The following is a 22331-nucleotide window of genomic DNA, read 5'->3' on the forward strand; positions in this document are numbered from 1 at the left end:
AGCCTGGCACACCGGAGATATCAGATCAATGGTGGCTGGATTTAGGAGCAAATGTCACTGCCTCATGGAAAGTCGGTGAGCTGGGGTCTCCCCTGACCTTCCAGGAAGCACTCAGGGATAGATGCCCTCTCCTGAGACACTCACCCATCGGACAGGATGCCCTCCGCGATTTCACACACCAGGACGAAGAGCAGCATGAAGGTCAAGATCCAACGCAGGTTGTGCCCAGGGAAGTGGAGCCACGTGCTATGGTGGATGTGTACTTTGGAGCTCTGACTGCCCCATCCTGCAAACAGAGGCAGGAAGAGGTGGGAAGCCCGGCTTGGCAGGAGGGGGGTGCCTGCACCCTGGGAGGGTGCTCAGGTACGGGGCCCTCAGTGGGGAGGGTATCCATTTGTACACCTGTGCATGAGAATGCCCGGGTCTGGTACACCAGACCTAAATGTCCCAGCACGAAGCCTGGATCCACGCAGGCCCACCTTCGCACATACTCATTGTCTGTGCTGACCTCGCATATGACAAATCGTCATGCCCCTGAACCATTTGTTTGAGAACAGAAGTGTAAATGCTGGTACAATTTTTGATACACATATAAGCATAAGTTACATTTGCTTCCTTCCAAGTTCTGACTTTGTCTTTGTCAATAACTACCAGCCTCTCTGCCTGTGCAGCACCCTTTCCTTTTTAATTTTGTGACAATCTTTCCTTTCTTCCCCAAAGTTGTATATGATGTTTAAAATGTGTTTTCTTTCTTTCTTTCTTTTTTCTCTTAATTAGAGTGAATTAACAAGTTTTGCAGAGGCGGGGAACCCATAGGAGTTGACAGAGCTCTAGCGAGCTTGGGAGATTCAAGGTCTGAAAGAGAGGTGAGACTGAAGAGGCTTGCAGGACGGTCCTGACAGTAGCGTCCAACTTTGCAGAGGGCTTCCAGGCAGGGATGCTGACCCAGGTAGGGTAGCAGAGGAAGGGGACCAAGTCCCTCGCTCCCACCTCTCCTTGTCCAGGACCCCCCTCCGTGGGACCCCCCCAGGGGGCCTCAGAAGCTGCTCATCACTGTCTGGCTCAGCCCCGGGAAACACAGGGGTTCGCAGGGCCTCCATCCTGGCTTCTGAGGTCAGGCTGCTCTCCTCCTTGGGCCCAGCTGCGGCTGACAGCGAGGGTGCCTTGGGGGAAGGGTGTCCAGGCTCCCTACCCAGCACTACGGTGGGTACAGCCCGAGAACCTCCCCACCTTTCCAGATCCTACAAAAACCTCTGCTTTTCCGGTTCTCCATTTCAGCTCTGGCTCTGTGGTAGCAAACTTGGGGGTTCCCTGGGTCCGGAGCGTCCGCTGTGTTTGGTGGGTTCAGGGGCCCTTCGGGGTTGAGGGGATGGGCTGGTGTGCGAGTGAGGGGACTCTGGGAGGAAGGCGAGCGGCGGTCGCCGGCTCGGAGGGGGGCAGAGAGCAGCGCCGCGCGCGGCGCCTCCTCCTCCTCCTCCCTCCGCTCCCGTGCCCTCCCTTCCTCCGCCGCTCCCCGCGCGCTCACCGATGAAGAGGATGGGGAAAGTGATGAAGAGCAGGAAGACATGCGGCACCACGTTGAGAGCGTCCACGAAGCAACCGTTGTTGAGGACGCCCTTGTCCACCCGGTAGGCGGCCGAGTGGTTCTCGCTGCCGCAGAAGGCCAAGGGCATGGCGGCGCGGGCTCGGGCTCTGGCTGCGGCTGCGGCTGGCTCCACGCGCCTCCCGCGCCTCTGTCCCTCGCCGCTCGGCGCTGGGCCCGGCAGTCAGGCCCCCGCCCCCCCCCGCAGCCCCCCCCCGCAGCCCCGCCCCGCCCCGCCGGCGCTCGGGCTGCGCGCCCCCCCACCCCGCCCTCGCTCCGCTACCTGCCGGGCCCAGGGGTGGGGGTGGGGGTGGGGGGGGTTGGAAGGTGATGGGTGGGGGGCGGCAGCCAGGAGCCGGAGCGCCCCGGCCGCGCGGGCCCCGCCCCCGCGTTCCAGTTGTGGCGGTCCGCGCGCCCAGATGTGCTTGAGGACGCTTTGAGTACCCCGTTGCGCGCGTGTGCTGGAGGAAAGAGGGGAGGCAGACTGGGTGGGTGGGCACGCTCAAGTCTGCGTGAGAGGGGGTGGACAGAGGAGGGGTGCGAGTGGGCTCCTGAGTGGGGGCGTTCGGATTGGGAGTGCGAGCTGCTCACCGCCTCGGGCTGAGAGGTGGGCTCACTTGGACTTGGCAAGGATGGACGTAGTTAGATCAGAGGGTCCAAGTGGGGGTAGGGGTGGGGCAAGCCCTCACCCCACATGGATAAGAAAAGCAGTGAAGATCATTGCCTTGGGGAACACTTGGCATATTTTTCAAAAGTGGTCCCACGTGCGGGGCGCTCATAGGTCCTTTACGGTGTATCCAGCGCTTTCTCAAAGGGGATCTCTCAACACTCCTGCTAAGTACAGGTTATAATTTCTCCCACATTTCTGATGAGGCAGTGAGGCTCAGGGAGGTTACTTGTACTGACCCAAGGTCTCACCGCCAACAAGTGGGGAAGCATAACTGAACCCAACTCCTCAGATCCCCTCTTCCACCCCCACCCGTCTCCCTCAAGCATGCATGTAATACATAAGAACGTTCCAACGACTGTCAGGTGAATGGGTAGAATGGGTCCCTGCCCAAGGCTGAAAAAGAGGCACTTATGGAATTAAACCCAGGAAAAACAATGGGAGGCAGCCGGGAGGGGTGGAAAAAGAGAATGTCACCCTCAGATGTATTCTTAATCTGATACCAACAGGCTTGAGGAGCGGCAGGACCTGGTGGAATTATAAAGACAATGTAATGAATTCCTACACCTTCCGAGAGATTCTCACAGGTCCCTGGCCAAACCAAAACCAAAACCAAACCAAAACAAACCAAAACAAACAAAAAACAACAGTTTACATCCTATGAATGAAGAAGGGATAAATGGAATTTTAGGTTGGATTTTAGAAGAATTCCCTGAGTTAGGGATATGGAGAATAAATACACATGTTCTCAGGAGGGGTAGGGGGACACCAAGGGAAGCTCTTTTCAGGCTTTTTCCTTAGGAGCTTCTAGTTCTGAGGCTGCTTTGAGGCTCCTAGCCTTTACAGGACGCTCTCAGGCAAGGTCTCAGATCTGCCTCAGGCTCTGGGAGAGGGGATAGCAGAACTCAGCACCCTGGCAAGGGGCAGGTGGGGTTTGGTGAACAGCCTAGGGAGAGCAGAGCTCAGGGTCCGAGGGCCTCTGTTAATCTCTGACTCTGGAATGTCTCTGAAGTCACAAGATGCTTCCCCCAGTATCCGTCAAAATAATGAAAACTTGGTGACAGCAAATTGTCCAGCACTGGCAGCAGGAGTTACTCAATCTGGGGGATACAGCCTGAGAAAAGGTGATTGCTGAATCCGTGTAGACAAGTAGGAAAAGTTACGAGATAATGTCGGGTGAAAACCCAGGAAACAAAATTGTGTGTTTCCTGTGATTATAGCTGCATTAAATATGTATGTTTGAATGCAAGTCTTCAGGGGATGCTCAGAAATGGAAATGGCTGTTGCATTAGAAAAGAGTGTGGTATATACTAGCTACCATTGCCGTGTTATTATTACTGTTATTACCATTCTCTTTCTGTAAGAAAGAGAGGAACATGGTTCAGAGACAGGAGATGTGCCCATGGTCACCTAATAAGTTTTTTTTTTTTTTTTTTTAAGTTTTTTGTTGTCGTTCCACGTTTTTTCTTCAAATTTTCTGTGAGGCTGCCATTTTATTTTTGTAGCTGCAATTTCAGTTTTTCACACGTTCAGGAATGCTATTTTTCCTTTTAGTGGTGATGATACATGTATTTTTAAAGAACAAATTCCCGGTCCTGGCTCTACCACTTCGAGTCTGTGTGATGTGGGACAAGTTCTTATTCTGTGCATCAATTTCCTCCTTCCTAAATGAGGAAGATAATAATACACACCCCAGAGGAGTAAAATGAAATCACAGGTATAAATATGCTTTGTAAACCAGGAAGATAGCCCAGGCTTCTTCATCAAATGATGTATCCCACGTCTGGGACACCCTTAGTCACTGAAGGTTATCTAGTGGTCTCTCCTTTCCTTGACATTAAGCTTGGCACAGCCCACACACTTTGCTCTTCAGGGCCATTTGACATAAACAAAAGGCCAAGTTCAACCCAAGGCTCCCTGTGTAAAGGACTTAAGGGATCATCAGCAAGGACTAACTAGGAGTGTTAATTCTGGAGACTGGAGGGGGCACCACATTTGCTATCTCCAGCACAAACCTGCTGTGTGACTGTGACCAAATTCCAACCTTCCTATACCTAGCTTTATAGAGAGGATATTCATCACACTGCCCACCATGTGGGTGCTAGAGTTATTTTGGAAAGTGTGGAGTCAGGTGCACAAGCAGGCATGGAAAGTCTTCCGCTATAGCATGTATTACAATCTTGGCAACAATTCAAATATTCATCGGTAGAGGGCTGGTTAAAAGAAACCAAACAAAAAACATGGTAATATCCATACTGTGAAATACTGAGATAGTACAGAGAATAAACTAGGGTTATATATCTTGACATGGAAAGATGTTCAAGGCATGGACGTGGAGGAGCCTCCGTAGCATGAAACCATTTATTTTTACAGCAGGAGGCACGGAGCTACACATGTCTGTGGGGAGGCGCTGGCCTCACACTTTCCCACTTCCAACAAGCCTGCACGCTTCTGATGCAAGGGATCAGAAGAACCGCAGGCACCAGAGACCTTGCTCGGAGCAAAAGTATTCCCCTTTGAGAATGCTCCGCCTTCCTCCCGGCAAAATGGAAAACCTGGGATGGCTTTCAGAGACCTGGATTCTTCCACCCATGTGTCTACTGGATGGGTGTGGCCGTAGGCAGGGCTCCTCCCTTCCTTTGTGCAGGGGAAGGGTTGGAGCAAATCTTGAGAAAAACTCTCTTCCAGCCATGAGGTTGTTCAGGCATTAGAGCCCTGTCTTCTTTTTTTTTTTCAAACGATTTGTTTGTTTGTTTGTTTGAGAGGGAGAGCGCGCAGGGGGAGGGGCAGAAGGAAAGGGTGACAAGCAGATTCCAGGCTTAGAATGGAGCCTGTGGTGGGGCTTGATCGCAGGACTTTGAAATCAGGACATGACATGAAATTAAAAGTCGGGGCTTAATTGACTGAGACACCCAGGTGCTCCAGCGTCCTGTCTTTATCTGGCCAATCAGGTGTGTCCCTGACCATGGCAGAGGGGGACATTAGGATGATAATGGTGACATAATAGAGTGGGGTGGTATTTCCAGAAATTAACCCTTTCAATAGCCCCAATCAACAGTGAGCTCATTAAAAACAAAACCAAAAATTATGATAACATCCACACTATGCAACAAGTATGCAGAATAAAGTAGGCATATCTGTACAGACTGGAAAAGATGTCTTCTCCACCAACACCTACCCTCCCCCCTTCAGACAGGTGACTGTGAAACGGTGGCCAAGTGGAAAGCAGACAATTGCTGTGTCAAAGTCAGTGTCCACAGGGGAGCATAGAAGACTGCAAAATTGCTAAAAGAGAGAATTGAGTTGTAGACAAACTGCCATGCCTGGAACCTAGGAGGGAAAAGTCACATCCCCTTTTATCTCCATACTGCCCTGTTGTCAGGAGGAGAGAAGGGGAGGGAGTTCTCGAGAATAAACCTGTGCGCAGCCTCCCTGCCTGCCTGCTGTGCATGTGTGTATATTGGGCAAGGCAGGGAGCGGGGAAGCTTTCCAGCAAGGGGACGGCTATGTGTAGGTTGTGCCAGAAAATCCATACCAGGCTTATTTTGAAGAAAGTTTCCCTTGCCCTAGGGCAGGGCCATCAGACTGACAGAGACTGGTGTCCTCAGCCATTCTTGCATGGGTGTTTGCTGCAGACACAGTATGGAGCCTCCCCAAGTCTCTTGGCACCACATAACTGAGGAAGTGTGGAGGAAATTTCTAGAAAGCCCCATGTTCATATTTACTACCTGCCTGGTGGAGTGGGGCTTGAAATAGAAATTTAATCAAGTTCTTGTTCTTGCCCACTGAAGGTTTGGTCCAGGATCACACCATAGCAACTTAGCCCAGAAGGGTGACTCCATGGGTGGCCTCCTGATTGCTCTATATCCTTGAGGCCACATGTGGTCAGACTCATTCTCTCATAGCATCTCCCAAAAGGCCCAGCTCCCCACTGCATGGATTAGAAATGGAGGCTTTACTGGACTTTCCATGGGGAGGTGGAAAGACATGATTCTCATACCTCACAGAAGGAACTCAGTAAAATTCCATCGTTTCTTTACCCCCAAAGGTCTTGTCCCTTGTGTATATCTTATGTCTCCTTTTCCTTTCTTTCACACAGCCTTTCTGAAAAAACACATTCCTAATTTTTTTCCAGAATGATTCTGCATTTGCCTTCTGCTTGCATACCCACTTGGGGTTTCTCAAGCATGCCTCATTTCCCTTCCCAAACCTGCGTTTTTCTGGGCAGATGGAGTTGGGGGGCAGGGGAGGACAAGAGAATAAGATGGTCTCCCTTTTGTTTCACCAACATTTGCGGAGTGTGTATAGTGTGTGCCACACACTTTACCTATTTTATGTCACAGACTAACTACCTAGTAGTTACCATTAGCCGAGAAAACCGGGGCTCAGGGGATCTTTTCCCAGGATCACACAGCTGGGAATTGGTAGAGAAAGGATCCAAATCCAGTTGTTCTTGGCTTCAAAGAATGAGCCGTTAACCAGTTCTCAAAGGGATGCTGGGGCTACCAAGGATTCTTCTGTCCCTGAGACTTTATCTCCTGAGGAGGGAGTGCAGACCCCAAAGGACCGACCTTTGGGGAACCCTCCCTGTCCATCCACACATTTTGCCTTTTCTCCGTGTTGGAGACCAAAGGAACTGCCCAGTCATAGCATCAGTCACAGGCACTGAATGGGGGGACTTGAGTGCAGGGGGGCCTGCGGACTGGGGCCTCTTTGTGTGGGAGCAGCAGGCACACAAATGACTCTGCGCTGATTTGCTTTGGAGACAACTTCCATTAGTGACAAGGGGAATGACTGCATGTGAGCGGCCCAGTGATCTCATGAGGTTCACTGGCCTGCCCCTATCCGCACCTGAGGCCACACTGCGGCAGAACCTCCATCTGGGCTCAGCCAAAAAGGATGCCTCTTTCTGGCATAGCCTGGACCCTGACAGGTGCCTCTGGGCCTGGAGGCCTTGCCAGAGCTGGGACTGAGGCCAGGTGAGGCAGTTTCTGTAGGACAAACTGTCGCAGCTTCCTCCCCTCCCCCCAGAGGGATCTCAGCTTCTGTTCCCTGAACAGAGGCTCCTGGACCCAGCTCTGTGCTGGGAAAGTTCAGGTCCCAGCTCTACCCCTGACCAGACTTTCCTCCTTGACCCTCAATTGAGGAAGAGGAAGAATAATTCCCGCCTCATGGATCATGAGGTCTTCTTGCTCCAAATCCCAAGACACTGATTTCTTCCCCCTTCCCTCCCATCCTGGTTTTATTGAGGTATAATTGATATATAACATTGTATGCATTTAAGGTACAACATATTGATTACATACATACATACACACACACACACACACACACACACATACACATACACACACGCACCATATAAGTTCAGTTAACATCCATTACCTCACATACTTATAATTCTTTTCCTTGTGATGGGAATTCTTAGAATGTACTCTCTTAACAACTTTCAAATATATAATACAGTGTTGTTAACTATAGTCATTATGCTACACATTATATCTCCCAAACTAATTTTTCTTATAACTGGCAGCTTGTACCTTTTGACTACCTTTACCCCCTTCCTCCATCCCTGACTCCTACCCCCTACCTCTGATGACCCCCAGTGTGTTCTCTGTTTCTATGAGTTCAGCTTTTTTAGATACCACATGTGGGTGAGATCACACAGTACTTGTCTTTTCTCTGACTTATTTAATTTAGGATGATGCCTCAAGTTTCATCCAAGTTGTCACAAAGGGCAGGATTTCCTTCTTTTCATGGCCCAATGATGTTCCATTGTGTATGTATACCACATTCTCTTCATCTATTCACACATCAATGGACACGTAAGTTGTTTCTGTGTCTTGGCTATTATAAATAATTCTGCAACACTTACTGATTTTTAACAATTGATTGAGTTCCTACCTAAAACTTAAGTGGCCCAGACCAAAGTGCCAAGCCCTTTATTGCATTATCTGGCTTGATTGTCCTTTAAGGCAGGTGCTATATTTGTCATTACACAGGTGAGAAAAAGGCAAAGAGGAAAATCCACTTGCCCAAGGACTCCCAGCAAATTAGGTAACAGAACCGGCTTACCACTTGGAGCATCCTACTGAGAAATGGGTGAGGTGGGAGTAGGGGTGGGGTAAATGAGAAAGGCAAAGAAGGGTATTAAAAGTGATCTAGTTGGAAGAGGGTGTGAGGCGGTGCATGGGGACCTGTCAGGCAGTGATACCTGCAGACCCTGTCCAGAGTCCTTATTAAGACTCGCTGCTTGAGGCTGGGCCTGCATTTCATGTATATGGTCGACTTCCTTGTGCACGGGTGAAACTTAGCACATCAATGGAAGTAAGTGTGGGGCATGTCAGCGACTGTGTCAGCGACTGTGATTCTGTTGGGTAGAAAAGAAGGCGGCCCTTCTCTCTGCTGCTTGGGTAGGGAAAGAGCTCGCCATTCAGGCAAGCAGAGACCTGGAAAGGAGGCAGGGTAGGAGGGACAGAGAATTGGGGACGAGAAAGAGACTCACAGCCACTATCTAACATTTACCTGCATGAAGGAAACATAGCCAAAGTACTCCCCGCATGCCCCACATAGTAAAAATCTATTTTTAGCTAAAATGAGTACATCAAAAATTCAAATTGTATATATGTTTCATTTTAAACTTTTTGGATAGCCAAATGTGCCCTTGAGAAGACAATCGTTTAATGATGTGGGTGATCTGGGGCTTGGGCAAAGGATAGAGCCTGGAGAAGATTTTTTTAACAAAAAAGTGAGCCTGGGGCACCTGGGTGGTTCAGTGGGTTGAGCCTCTGCCTTCAGCTCAGGTCATGATCTCAGGGTCCTAGGACCGAGCCCCGCATCGAACCCTGCATCGAGCCCTGCATCGAGCCCTGCATTGGGTTCTCTGCTCAGCGGGGAGCCTGTTTCCCCCTCTCTCTCTGCCTGCCTCTGTGCCTACTTGTGATCTCTCTTTCTGTCAAATAAGTAAATAAAAATCTTAAAAAAAAAAAAAAAAGTGAGCCCAGTGGTTTGGAGAGAAGCATCACCTTTTCCTTTGGAGCTGGAGAATGCAAATCAAATTCTGCTTGTCAGCCCCCTGGTGGGAGAGGGTTGGGGAGGAGAATGTTGAAGTGTTGTTGCTCCCTTAATTAGGAGAAATAACCTGGTTCAAAAATGGATGTGTAGGCTTTTAACTGAGGCAATTAGCCAATAAATTAAGAGACATTGATTAAATATCCATCTGGTGACAGCTGGGTTCCCTTGTAACACTGCAAAGTGAGTATTACTGTGTCCTTGGGAAACCGAGGCCCAGAGAGGCTAAGGGACCTGCCTTAGCTCTCACAGCCAGTGAGATGCAATACCCTAGGTTGAAATCTGGGTTTAGTTGGGTCTGGAACCTATGTGCTTCCCATCCCAGAGGTTCTCCAAGTGTGGTCCCTGGACCAGCAGCATCACCTGGGAATTTGTTAGAAATCTACTAAATCTTGAAATTCTGGAAGTAAAGTTTAGAAATCTATTTTAGCAAGTCTTCTGTGTGATTCTGAAGCATGCAGCATTTGAGAACCATTGCTCTCTACCATATTGTCTCCTGATAAAGAAATAACAGATTGTCTCTGTCTTCAGGGGCCTACAATCTGGCTGGGAAATAAGATAAACACTTTTTTTTTTTTTTTTTTAAAGAAAGGTGACTGACCATGGAGAGGTAGACTCCTGGAAGCTTTGGGGGTAAAAGGTGGTCTTGAGCAATGGCCCAGCCTGTGCAGATAAAGAAGGAGGGAGACTGGCTGGGGAGGGATATCTGTGCTTAAAGGTGGGGAGGCTGGAATATGACGTTCCAGATGCCAGGAATGAACAAGTGAGTCTTTCTGGGGGTAGGAAACATTGAGAAGAGTCATGGAAGATCATGGGCCTGGATTGCTAGTGCTCTGAAATTTTCAGCTAAGGAGATCCCCACTTAGATTCTGCCCTACAGATGACCAGTCTTCATTTGACAACCCACCTTTAGGGTGCACCTGTTGTGTGTGCCCAGCACTGGGCAATGGAAGCTAAAACCAGGCTCTCTCACTCACGACCTGCTTCTCAGCTTTCAGCATGGGTCTCAAATGTTACTTCCTTGCTGAAGACTTCCCTGAGCCTCCTCCAAGCTGGGTCACTTAAAGGTCCCTCCCTTGGGTCTTTTGTACCTTCGCTGTCACTGCCTTTGCTACCCAATGCCTTGAGAGTTCATTTGCAATCTGTCTGCCCTAGCGGGCTGGGAGCTGCTTAAGATCTGAGACCGAGTATTATGGGAGCTTTGATTCTGGCACAGAGCAGGTGCTCAGTCTCAATAAATATCTGATAATTGAATGAATGGGTAGATGAATAAGTGAACGAATCAATCAGTGGTAATTTTACCCATGGGCATAACAGCTGTATGCTGGCTCACCTCGCTGAAAAACTGATGTCTATAAATGGGATTGAACTTTCTCATTGACTTACGTTATATCATTAAGGTGCATTTTCTTTGTTTTTGGCAGATTTTTCATTAATTGGTTGGCATATCTTTACTGAGCACATCCCGGGTGCTAGGCACCCTACTGACAGCTGGAGATACAGTAGTGAAAACGGGGCTGAAAACCAAAGGAGCTCACTGTTCAGTCTTTCGGCAGTTCCTAACAACTTGCTACCAAGTTCTTTGTTTTCACTGTCACCCTTTTATGAGAGTGGATTTAACCTCTTTTGAGTCAGAGATACTTTTGAAAATTGGGTAAGGGGTGCCTGGGTGGCTCAGTGGGTTAAGCCGCTGCCTTCGGCTCAGGTCATGATCTCAGGGTCCTGGGATCGAGTCCCGCATCTGGCTCTCTGCTCAGCAGGGAGCCTGCTTCCCTCTCTCTCTCTGCCTGCCTCTCCATCTACTTGTGATCTCTCTCTGTCAAATAAATAAATAAAATCTAAAAAAAATTGGGTAAAATCTTTGGAGCACTGTTTCAAGAGGGGATTCAAATGCTCTCCCTAAACCCATCTGTGCCTCCCGAGTCAGCAACCGCAAGCCGGAGGTGGCTGCGGGTTGGGTGTCTGTCAGATTGCGCTGAGGGTTTGGGGCCACGTCAGGTAGAATTTTCCTCCATGGTATCTGTCCAGTGAATGATGGGGCCTGAACAGTAGAGTCTAGGCTGACTCTCTGGTCTCAGGATCATCCTCGACAGAAGAAGAGTCTGTGGGCAGAGTGACCAGCTCTCAGCACACAGGCAGAGAGGTGCAACTCTGCTTCCTCTGAGGGGACTGTCTTCGTTGCTCACCCGTGATGCTCGCTGAGAACGTCTGTGGTGTGCCCACTTGTGACCAGCGTGTGGACCGGGGGGAATGGCAATTCCTTGAATTTCTCAGTGCTCTTATGACATGCCCTACCCTCCCGATCCTTGCAAATGTATAAGAGAATAAGAGCTAAAGATAGGGAACTTTTGTTTTCACTTTCCCTGGAAGTACTTTACTCTTCATATACCCTGACCATTAGATCTGTAGCCATTTATCCAGATAATTGCTCTTATCCAAAAGGACAATAAGATGTATCCAGCAATTCCACTTGTGGGCATATGTCCAAAATAATTGAAAACAGAGACTCAAGATATCTGTACACCCGTGTTCATAGCAACATTATTTGCAAGAGTCAAATGGAAGTAACTCAAGTTTCCATTAACAGATGAACAATAAGCAAAATGTGGTCTATCCACACAATGGAACATTACACAGCCTTAAAAATGAAGGGCATTCTGACACATGCTACTGCATGGGTAAACCTTGAGAAAATTATGCTAAGTGAAATAAAATGTAAATACGAGGCCACTTATACAAGGCACCTAGAGTAGTCAAATTCACAGAGACAGAAAGTAGAATGTGGTTGCCAAGGGCTGAGGGGAGGAGAGAGTGGGACATTGTTTAATGTCCAGGTTCAGGCCTGCCAGATAAAGAGTTCTGGAAGTGGACAGTGGTAATCGTTGCACCATAATGTGGATGTGCTGAGTCACAGAACTGTGCACTTAGAATGACAAAGATGGCAAATTGTATATTAAGGGTTATTTTACCACAATTTTTAAAAGGGATAATATAACTTCTCTTATCTCCCCAAGAGGTCAAAAAGATTATAGTCAGGGCAGGGTTCCTAGGTTAAACCCCTTAGATGCCAGAAGACTAGAGCTCTATCTCCCTAGGTGTGTATATTCCAAAACTCTAGGATGAGAATCTAAGATCCTTTCCAACAGGTCTCAAATAAATTCAGATTTTCTCTCCTCCCTTTTCTGGAGGGCAAGGGGGGTGGCTGCCTCTCTCCTGTGTCTAAGTGGAAAAAATCCCTTGCGCTCCATCCCTTGCCTGTGGAGTGACCCAACACTCATGCAGGAGATTTTTCCATCTGGTTTTCATCACGAGACCCTGGGGGAAGGTCTCGAGCCAAGGGGAAGTGGGGGGCACAAACACATTTTTCATTTACTGAAATGAAAGGTAATTGAGAGGAAATCTGTTTCTGTTATAGAATATCTTATGTGCACACTCAGGATAGAATTAATAAAGATATTTATTGAAAACCCAATTTGTGCACACAACACACAAACACACACGCACACACATGCACAGATACCCACACTCAGCTGGTGGCCTGCCAGGGGAGTAAGTGCTGCTTCTCTAGAAAGGGAAGGTGCATGGCAGGCTTTCAGGTCTTAACATGCCTAGAGGGGAGGCGGTTCTCCCCAGCTGCTATGGTTTTAAGTGTGGGGGGCACAGAAGCAGGTAAGGAACAAGAACCCTCCTTTGGGAAGCCCCGTCCTTTGGGGAACAATGGGTTCCAAGCTGTTCTTCCACAGCATCTATGCCAGATTCTTAAAAAGTTAACGTTCATTCAGGATCCAAAAACTGTTTCTAAGCATCTTATCCATCTTCCTTTTGATTCTTGTCACTCTATGGAGTAGGTACTATTTATATCCCTTTTACAGCTGAGAAAGGGAGGTAAGACTGAAAATACACAGCTCTCACTTCTCAGGACTTTTGGAAAGCAAGGGCTGGAACCCCTGTTTCTTGGCGCTCTGGAGTTCTGTAGTCACGCCCCATTTCTTGTCCCCAAGTGGTGGCCGAGGAGCCAGCCCCAACAGCCGGTAGCTGGTGAGGGTTCCGCACACCACCTTAATGTCCTGGCCTCTTGAACCACACACATTCGCCCTGGAGTACATCACAGGGAGACAGGGAGCTTGTGGGGACCTTAGTGGATGCTGCTTTGTACCTGCCTGGACCTATTCCTCCTTCCTCTGTAACACCCGCCTGACATTCTTTTTGGAACGTCTCTTTCTCTTCAGTCCGTCCCTGGGGCGCTGGTGCGGCTCCATGGGTGGACATGGGACCATGCCTGGCCAATCAGGGAAGACCTTACTGCCAAGTCAAGCTAACCAGAGTGAAGCCTCAGGATTTAGCTGAGACTATTAGACTATTAGGATAGGCATATGCTTTTTTTTTTTTAACTGATGTTGTCCTCGCTGTAAAATGTGTTTTGAATGCTGGAGGCCATCTTGACATCACAGAGGACGAGCTCATCTGAGAATGTAGCCAACTAGAGGAGAGGAGAGGAGAGACAACAGATGGTATGATGGGTAACTTTAATGAGTCAATTTGGCTAGACCGCAACACCCAGGTATTTGGTCAGATATGTCTGGATGTTGCTATATGGGAGTTTTTTAGATGAAATTAACATTTAAATTAGTAGATTTTGTGTGAAGAAGATGGTCTTCCATAATGTGGGTGGACCTTGTCCAATCAGTGGAAGGCCTTAATAGAAAAAGACTGATAGCCTGTGAGGAAGAGGGAACTCTGCCTCCAGACTGCCTTGGGGCTTGAGCTGTACCATCAACTCTTCCCTGGATCTCCAGCTTGCTGGTCTACCCTGCAGATTTTTGGACTTGTTAAGCCTCACGATTGTATGCATAATTCCTTCAAAAAATCTCCTTCCCTTTCTTTCTATTCCCCGTCCTTCTCTAATGACCCCTGACAATTATAGATAGCCCAACAGATTCCTGATGCTTTTAACATTTGGTCCAGCCAGGCATGGCAGCAAGTACTCCTGGATTTTTCATTTAAGTGTTCATCCTGAATTGGATTTCCATCGTTTACAACCCAAAGGGTCCATCTCCGGAGGAGAAAAGAGCTCACACTGACTGATCTCTCCTTCCATGCCAGACCTCAAATTCCCCTTTTACAGTCAACCTGGGCCTTGCAGGGTGCATAGAAGTTCTTGCAGACATGAGGAGGATGGGGTCGAGTGAACATGTGCAAAGACACGGAGAAGTGATAGAGCGTGGAAGTTTGGGAATCCAGAGTTCAGTGTGGCTGCAGTGAAAGAAGCGATGGGGAAAAGACCGCAGGGGAAAAATTCTCAGGTAATACTGAATTTTGAGTTTGAACTTTGTCTTGAGGACAGCGTGGACAGCAATGCAGAGTCTGAAGGAGAGCTGGGTTTGGGCTGGGTCATTCTGCGGTGTGAGGGACACAGTGAAGCAGAGAGAAGATAGAGGCAGAGAAGAATGATTTTCTGGCTGGGTTTTGCCTAATGCTCCCGAAATCATCTTTTGTATGTCCTTTCTTTCTCACCAGGTAGGGCAGCATGGTGGTTAGTTACATGGGCTTCTGCAGCCTAGTCCATGACCTCTGCCACTTGCCATTTAAGTCTTGCTGTCTCAGGTCCTCAGTGAAGATCGTCTGTCTCTTAGGAATCTTTTTTTAAGAAGATTTTATTGGGCGCCTGGTGGCTCAGTCGGTTGAGTGTCTGCTTTCAGCTTGGGTCATGATCCTGGGGTCCTGGGATTGAGACCCACGTTGGGCTCCCTGCTCACGGAGAGCCTGCTTCTCCCTCTCCTTCTACCTTGCTCCCCTTGCTTGTGCTCGCTCTCCCTCTCTGTCAAACAAATAAATAAAATATTTTTTAAAAATTATTTGAGTGAGAGAGTGAGCGAGCATATGCAGGGGGAGGGACAGAGAGAAAGAGAATTTTAAGCAAACTGTGCTTAGCCCAGAGCCTGACACAGGACTCGATCTCATGACCCTGAGATCATGACTGCATGACCTGAGCCAAAATCAAGAGTCAGACGCTTAACTGACTGAGCCACCCAAGCACCCAAAAAATGTCTTATCATGATTAAATGTCACTACACACTTAGGGCTCAGCACAGTGTTTGACACATAGCGAACACCTAGAAGTTAGTAGCAAACTACTAACTAGTGGGTAGGCCCCTGGGCTACAAACCCAAGGTCCTAGGAGGACAGCTGTGGCCGGCTCTCTGGTCCTCGGCCCTCTCCCTATGCCAGCTCCACCTGCCTTTCCCAGGGGTCCCTCCTGCTCCCTCCAGTTCTCACAGAGGCATGGCCAGCCGGGGCCCCTGGGAGCTGGGAAGGGTCATACCAGGGACAGGAGGAGAAAAGGGCTTTTAGCTCTGGAAACAGATTCTTATCCAAATCTCAGCCTGGGGAATTAGGCTGGAATGGGTGAAAACCAGCTTCCCAGCCCTTCACAGGCCCAAAGGGGGTGTCGGAGGCTGTAAACTTGGCCCTTTTACTCTGACTTCCAGATGTGCTTTGAGAGGTGAGAGGCTCAAAGCCGGCTCAGCATCCCCAGGGAGTTGCTGTGGGAAGCAACTTCAATAAGATGGATAAAATGCGGAAAGTTCAGAGTCAAAAGGCGTCCTTGAATTCCCAGCCTTTTTAGGTTTTTGTTTTTTTTTCCCCCCACTGTACAGTGCAGTAGAAATGGAGCTCTGCCACCAACTGAGGGGGACCCTGCTTAAGTCATTGCTTCCTTGGCCTCAATTTTCCCAAGCACCCAATGATGGGGGTTAGGTTCAAAGGTGGCAAATGCGTTCACCTTGTAGACTGGAGCAGGTCAGTTGTTAGTAGCTGCCTGGCTGGCTGGCTAGAGCCCTGGGATTGAAGTAGCAATAAAGGCCATTGGCGTGGAAGGAGTGGGAGGCACATGGGCCCTCCTTGGCGTAGGTGGGTTTTAGTGTCAGCCCTTATGTGGATTCTCATGCCTGGCCCAGTGCCCTCGGTGGACTCTGGCTTCAGCAGTGCTCCTCGTGGCCCCCATAGAAGGTCAAGAGCTGTTTGAGGCCCTCACCTCTGTACATATTCTCTGGACCTTCCCAATACTTACCTGGTTCATGCCAGCGTTTAAAGCTGTGTGTACTTTGGATTCAACATGGAACAACTTTCCAATACATGAGACCAGATTTCCTTGCCGACAGATGAGAGGGAGTCAGGCCTCATAGAAAAGGAAGCTGGAGCCCATCCTAGTCTGTACACCCTGCCCGTTCCAAGCAGACTGATGGCTTGGGACTCCCATCACCCAAGTCCCCGGCCTCCCTTCATTCTCTCTTCCTGTCCTGCCCAGTGGCGCACCTTCCTGCCCTTCTCCTCTAGCCAGGGGCTTGAAGCCCGCTTTATTGTGTCACTCATCACGTCTTGATAAGCACTGATAAGCGCATTCATTCTGGGTGCCAATACCTAAGAATAGCTGGAGATGAACTTGAACTGGTGAGATTCCAGGCCGAAGGCTTCCACAGCAGTGTCTGCAGGTCGCAAGAGAAGGGAGCCGTCACTGAACAGAATACTATTTGTGCCTCAGTGGTGAGGAGAGTTGTTCTGCCAACAGCCTAGAACTTGTGACATTCCAGCGAGAGGGGCCCCGCCCCGCACAGAGACCGTGGAGAAGGGGGTGGTCCCTGGAGCCAGACTGCCTGGGTTCTGAATGCTGCTTCCACTACTTCCTTACACGTGACCTAGCAGAAGTCACTTAACCTCTTTATAACTCGGTCTTCTCATAATAAAATGGATTTGGTGGTAGCTGTGGTGCCTTCCTCATCGAGTTAAGGGGAGTAGATGAGCTTAGTGCTTAGAGCAGTAGCTGGTTTGCAGTCAGTGCCATCTCAGCGTTGGCCATTCCCACCAGGCTCCTGAGGGGGGTCGTGCACCAATGCCAGTCATTGCGGTTGGAGGTGGCAGACACCAGGGTCCAGCCCAGTCCTAGTAAGTAACAGATGTCAGCGAATATGAGCTCCCTCCTTTTACCTTCATTGTGGAAGCATCTCCAGAGCCAGGTAAGGAGCTAATAAGAAAACACAGGGAATTCCTCGGCGTGGTTGCTGTTTCTGGGAGCCAGCTACTAGAAGGTCCTTGTGGTTTTGTCTCCTCTGAAATCAGAGTCCAGCAGTTTCTCTGTCTCGCTCTGCCCCTCCCATTGAGCACCACTCACTGCCCCACAGTCCCAGCTGCCTCAGCAGCCGTATTGGGGAGGACATGACCCGCCTCCTGCCCAACCTCAGCTGACTGGACCTAGGATTGGCCCCTGGCCCAGGGCCATCCGCTCAGACTTTGCCTGGGGAATTTGGAGCTGGGAAATGGAACTGAGTCAGGGTGGTGGTGGGGCTATGGCTGAAAGGTGGAGGATTATGATGGCCAAGCTCACGCTGAGCTCTGAAGACACAGAGGAAGGGGTGCAGAGACAGGAGGTCTCAGCCTAGAGACCTACTCCTCTAAGACACCTTGAATCAGAGCTACCTTCCACTTCCAAGTCTTAGGAGACCCAGGATGCCATGTCTCCTAGCCTGGGAGTTCCAGGAGACACCCGCCCTGATGACCCTTCTTCCCCGGAGCTAGGCTGAGAGCACCCCTGGGGCCTGTAACCGGGAGGGCCTCGACTTACCTCCTGCCAGCCCTTTGGCGTCACACCCTCCTGCCTCAGAGCCTGGCTTCTTTCCATGAGGCCCCACTGGATGGGATTCCATGCACCTCCCTCCCCCACTCACAGCCTGTCTTGGTGACCACAGGCAGCTGTGCTCATGCTGTCCCGAGTGAATCTGGGGCATCCCGTGCTTAGAGGTAATCCTCTGGGGCTTCTGCCATCAACTGTGCTTTCTGGAACTGAGCAAAGTCACTATCGCATGGCTTCATTTCCACCATCTTTCTCTGAGAAGACCCAAAGCCCAGCCCAGCCCATCTCCTACGGCCCCAGCACCCCTGCCCCAAGCCAGCCATGGCCATTTCATCTTGTCCTTCATGTCGGACCCAGATCCTAGCACTGGGTCCAGTTTCCTACTCTTGGCTAAGACCGTATGTTTTGTTTTTTTTTTTTATTGAGAGTCTTGAATCTGCTGCCCCAATCCACACTCACTCCCAGAAGCTGGAAATGAAAGCAGTTTATTTTGTTAATGAGTTCAGAGGAAGGTTTGTGGCAGCAATTAACAGGAGAGAGAGGAGAGGGAGTCAGGAGTCAGGGCCTATCAGAATTCAAGGAAGAACTCTTTCTTTCTTTTTTTTTTTTTAAGATTTTATCTACTTATTTGACAGAGAGATAGAAAGCACAAACAGAGAGGCAGACAGTGGGAGAGGGAGAAGCAGGCTCTCCGCTGAGCAGGGAGCCTCACATGGGGCTTGATCCCAGGACCCTGGGATCATGACCTGAGCCTAAAGGCAGCCACTTAAATGACTAAGCCACCCACGTGCCCAAACTCTTGATTTCTTGAGAATTCCCTTGACTTCTTGAGAATTCCCTTGAATTCTTGATATCTCGGGGCTGGAAGAGACTAAATTCACAGGACTGGAAGAAAGAAATGAGAATCTGAATCCCACGGGCCCTCTTCAGAACTGCTACTTCCTCCCTCTGCCGTGCCCTTCAGACAAGCGGCCCATGGCGTTCCTCACGCAGCCCTACTGCAGGGCCAGTGGGAGCTGGAAATCCTGGGGTGCTGGCTGTAGGTTTCCAGGGGGCCTGCAAGTTGGCTCTCAAGGCTGGTTCCAGGCTTTGTGTTCAGGAGTGTGAATCCAGAGCTCACTGGCTTCTCGGGGTGAATGTGGTTTCTCCTTCTGGGCTTTAGAAGAAGGTCCTGTGGGGAAGAGGAAACAGAGCAGGTGGGTGCAGGCCTTGTGGGTACACACTCAGCCCAGGAACACCCTCCCTGGTGGCCCAAAGCAGACCCCAAGCCCCACACGGCAGCCATAGCCACAGCACACGGGAGGCCGGGGATGGCAGAGGGATATGTGGGATAAGCTAGGAGGGGACCAGAAGGCACAGGGGCTGGGGTCCCTCACGAAGAGCACAGGACAAGTGGCAGAAAACAGAGGGCCATGGAGGCCATCCCAGGAGCCATGGCAGAGCAGGCCAACTGTCCTGGGAGCATGAGGCTCTAATGTTTTGAGAAACTTGTAACAGAAAAGTCAACAAGTCCAGGCTTGGGTCTGCCCCAGATACTGCCAGTTGTGGGCCTCAGGCCACACAAAACACCAGCTCATGGCCACCTGCCAGCTCTGTCCATGAGCACAGCTCTGTCACAGAGTGGGAAACACAGCGCCAAACTGGGCTCCACAGTGTCCCCCAGAGGACACTGTCAAGGGAGCTGGAGCCAAGGGAGAGAGAAGGCACAGAGGACAGTTTGGTCCAAGCTGGGCTCAGGCCATGACAAGTCACAACAGGACATGAACAGCTCTGAGAGGCCAACCCTGGTTCTTTGGACAAGCCTGGATTGCCCAAGCTTGGGGGCCCGGTGGAGCAGGGGCTCCCAGAGGATGGTGTTCCCAGGGAGGGGATCCCTCTATGGGGAAATCCAGGCTGTACTCCCGTGGGCTTACCCAGCCCGTCATGTCTGGTTTGAAGCACTGTCTGTGCCCAGCAGAGAATGGTGCTCACTCTTCCATCCCACTCCTGTGGGTGCCCCCACAGGGTCTGTGGTGAGTCAGGGTACCCAGGTCCCGAGCATGCTATAGACTGGGCTCTTCTTCCCTTCCCTGAGCAGGAGGGTCTTTGAATTTTAGTATATGTATTGCCGAAGTGAGCATAGAAGGGTCTTTGAGTTGGACAAAATTCCAGGGTGGCCAACAGCAGGCCTGGATGGCACTCCAGGGATGGTGCCTTGTGCAGCCCTCCAGACCCCAGTCCAAAGAACCCGCCAGCATGGACAGCAGACGGCCACTGCACGCAGCATGGACAGGCAGGGCCCTGCAGCCCACCTGCCTATTCACCATGGGGGGCTGTCAGGCTCCAGCTGAAGGAGGAACCCATGTCTAGGCATGGGAGCACGGACTTCAAGGACCTTTCGGACTGGTGGGGGCTTTCGGCTGCGGAGGAGGGAAGAGCAGAGCTACATCCGCAGAGCAGAGCAGGAAACACAAAACAGGGCTTGGTTATTTCTAGGCAGAGCTCCATCAGACTTTTCCCTACACGTGTCTCCTGCCTTAGTCCTGCCTAGGCCCTGGGTCCAGAATTAGTTACTATAAGACCTTGATTTTTTCTAGATGTGACAAGAACTCAGACCATGCTGGGCAGAAGAAGCAAAGGCAAGCAGGGGACTGGGAAATACATGTGTGGGTGGTAGGAAAGTGATGAGGATGGAGACTAGACAAAGAAACAGAGAGAGAGAGTGAGGGAGAGGAGAGAAATATATACACACTAACAAAGATTAGCATCGACTGAGGCCAGAAATCAAGGAAGCAAGAAAAGGACAGGTTAAGAGAGAAGGGGGAGAAGGATGAAGGAGAGAGGGGCAGATGGGAGAGAGAGATTAATGGGAAAGATACAAGACAGGGATACAGGGAAAGGAGAGACAGAGATAGAGAGAAGAGAGAGACAATGAGATAGAGAGACCCATACAGATACACAGACAGGAATAAAAGAGATACATGGAGAGACAGACATAGAGGGGATCCTAGAGCAAGATGGAGACTGTCCCAAGCTCCCTGGAGGTCCTGCTGGATGGGGCCAAACCCTGTGGTCCTGGCTGCTTAGAGACACAGCATGAAGGAATGCAGTTACATATCGGGAAGAACTACCAGACAGTAAAAGACATGGAAGTCTTTAATCTAGCTGATGACGGTGCGGGAGATGAAGTCCTGAATGGAGAATCAGAAATCCTGAGTCTGTCCCAATTTCATTGTTTTCTTGGTCTGTGACTTTGGCGGTGTCTGGGCCTCAGTTTTCTAGATGTAAAGTAGAATTTGGACAAGACAGTCTTGGAGGCAGCCCAGACGATGCTGACATTGTGACAGAGTGACTTAGTTTTGGGCTCTCTCTAGCCTGGGAGCTTTTCAGGATCAAGGACTGTTAGAGAGTCTTAGAAGCTGTGTGCACGGACCGACCATTCAGGCTGGATGAAAGCTGAGGGTGGACCAGCAGAAGGTGGTCAAGATTCTGGAGCAGGAGAAAGAAGAAGAAGAGGGCCAGGGGCCACATACACTTACAGCTCATCGTCGTACTCCTTTGGAGGGCAGACAGCAACAACGAGGTCGACCCAGTCCTGTGGGAAGAAGCCCTGTGACTCGGGCATGCTCAGGGATGGATGGTATGTCTTCTCTGGACATTCCATTCTCATTCCTGGGCACCATGGCTCAGGATCAGCTGGCTGGTCCTTCTTCCTACAGGAAGGTGGGCCCCGGTGGGGCTGGAGGTCCTTCTGGTGGGGATGGGCCTCACTGTGCAGCCCCATGGTCTGGAGAAGCTTCCAGTCTCCGGGGCTTCACAATCATATAGGCTAAGATTTACAGACCCTCAAAGGACACTAAGCTCCCAATTGTTGATCTGTGGACCAGGACCAGGCTGCAACCTCAGAATCACCTGGGGGACTTCTTAAAACTCTAGACTCATAGACTTGGCCCTGTAGATTTGGGGTATGTTCTGGGAAACAGTATTTTTAACAAACTCCCTAGGTCACTCTGATGCATATCCAATCAGGGAACTTTAGGCTTAGCTTTCTGACCCTAACACTTGAATCCCCTCAATGGCATCATTGCCATTCTTGGCTTATCCATCATTTTCACCCTTGGTTTGGGTGTATCCCATAAAAATTATGCGAAGTATTACCAGGCCCCTCTACCATGCAATAGCTCCTAACATTGCACTGAAAACTCTCCCCAGGACTCCCTCCATCCCTCAAGAAACATAGAGAATACTTCTGCTCCCTCTACCCTGATGAAGCCCTTCAGATAATCAAAGACAGTCATCATGTTACCCGTGAGTCTTCTCTTCTCCACATCCCTTCATGTGGGTCCCAGGCCCATCTGGTCAGCTTCCTCGGCTCTGAACTTAATACCTCAGGCTCGGCTGCCTGC

General features: G+C 50.0%; 2 protein-coding genes and 1 long non-coding RNA gene across 6 annotated transcripts in view; 1 reads left to right on the forward strand and 2 right to left on the reverse strand.

Annotated features, from left to right (window-relative positions):
• The window catches only part of ABCC8 (ATP binding cassette subfamily C member 8), a 73498-nt gene extending 71798 nt beyond the window's left edge, over window positions 1–1700 (reverse strand). For both annotated transcript variants that reach the window (XM_044258915.1, XM_044258914.1), the window contains exons 1-2: window positions 1526–1700; window positions 145–286 (exon numbers count right to left, since the gene is read on the reverse strand). In XM_044258915.1, coding sequence (XP_044114850.1) covers window positions 145–286; window positions 1526–1673 — 290 coding nt within the window. In that variant the 5' untranslated portion in view covers window positions 1674–1700. The remainder of the gene's footprint in view (window positions 1–144; window positions 287–1525) is intronic.
• LOC122912760 overlaps window positions 1550–22331 on the forward strand; it is a 38525-nt gene continuing 17743 nt past the window's right edge. The window contains exon 1 of the long non-coding RNA XR_006385673.1: window positions 1550–1628. This is a non-coding gene — a long non-coding RNA (uncharacterized LOC122912760). The remainder of the gene's footprint in view (window positions 1629–22331) is intronic.
• The window catches only part of USH1C (USH1 protein network component harmonin), a 45864-nt gene continuing 42205 nt past the window's right edge, over window positions 18673–22331 (reverse strand). For 2 of the 3 annotated variants that reach the window (XM_044258913.1, XM_044258912.1), the window contains 2 exons: window positions 21465–21520; window positions 18673–19117 (listed from right to left, as the gene is read on the reverse strand). In XM_044258913.1, the coding sequence (XP_044114848.1) occupies window positions 19105–19117; window positions 21465–21520 (69 nt within the window). In that variant the 3' untranslated portion in view covers window positions 18673–19104. Of the gene's footprint in view, window positions 19124–20266; window positions 20369–21464; window positions 21536–22331 lie in introns of all 3 variants that reach the window. The other variant, XM_044258911.1, reaches the window with a different exon arrangement.

Source organism: Neovison vison, chromosome 7, assembly GCF_020171115.1.
Source record: "Neovison vison isolate M4711 chromosome 7, ASM_NN_V1, whole genome shotgun sequence".
NCBI lineage: Eukaryota > Metazoa > Chordata > Mammalia > Carnivora > Mustelidae > Neogale > Neogale vison.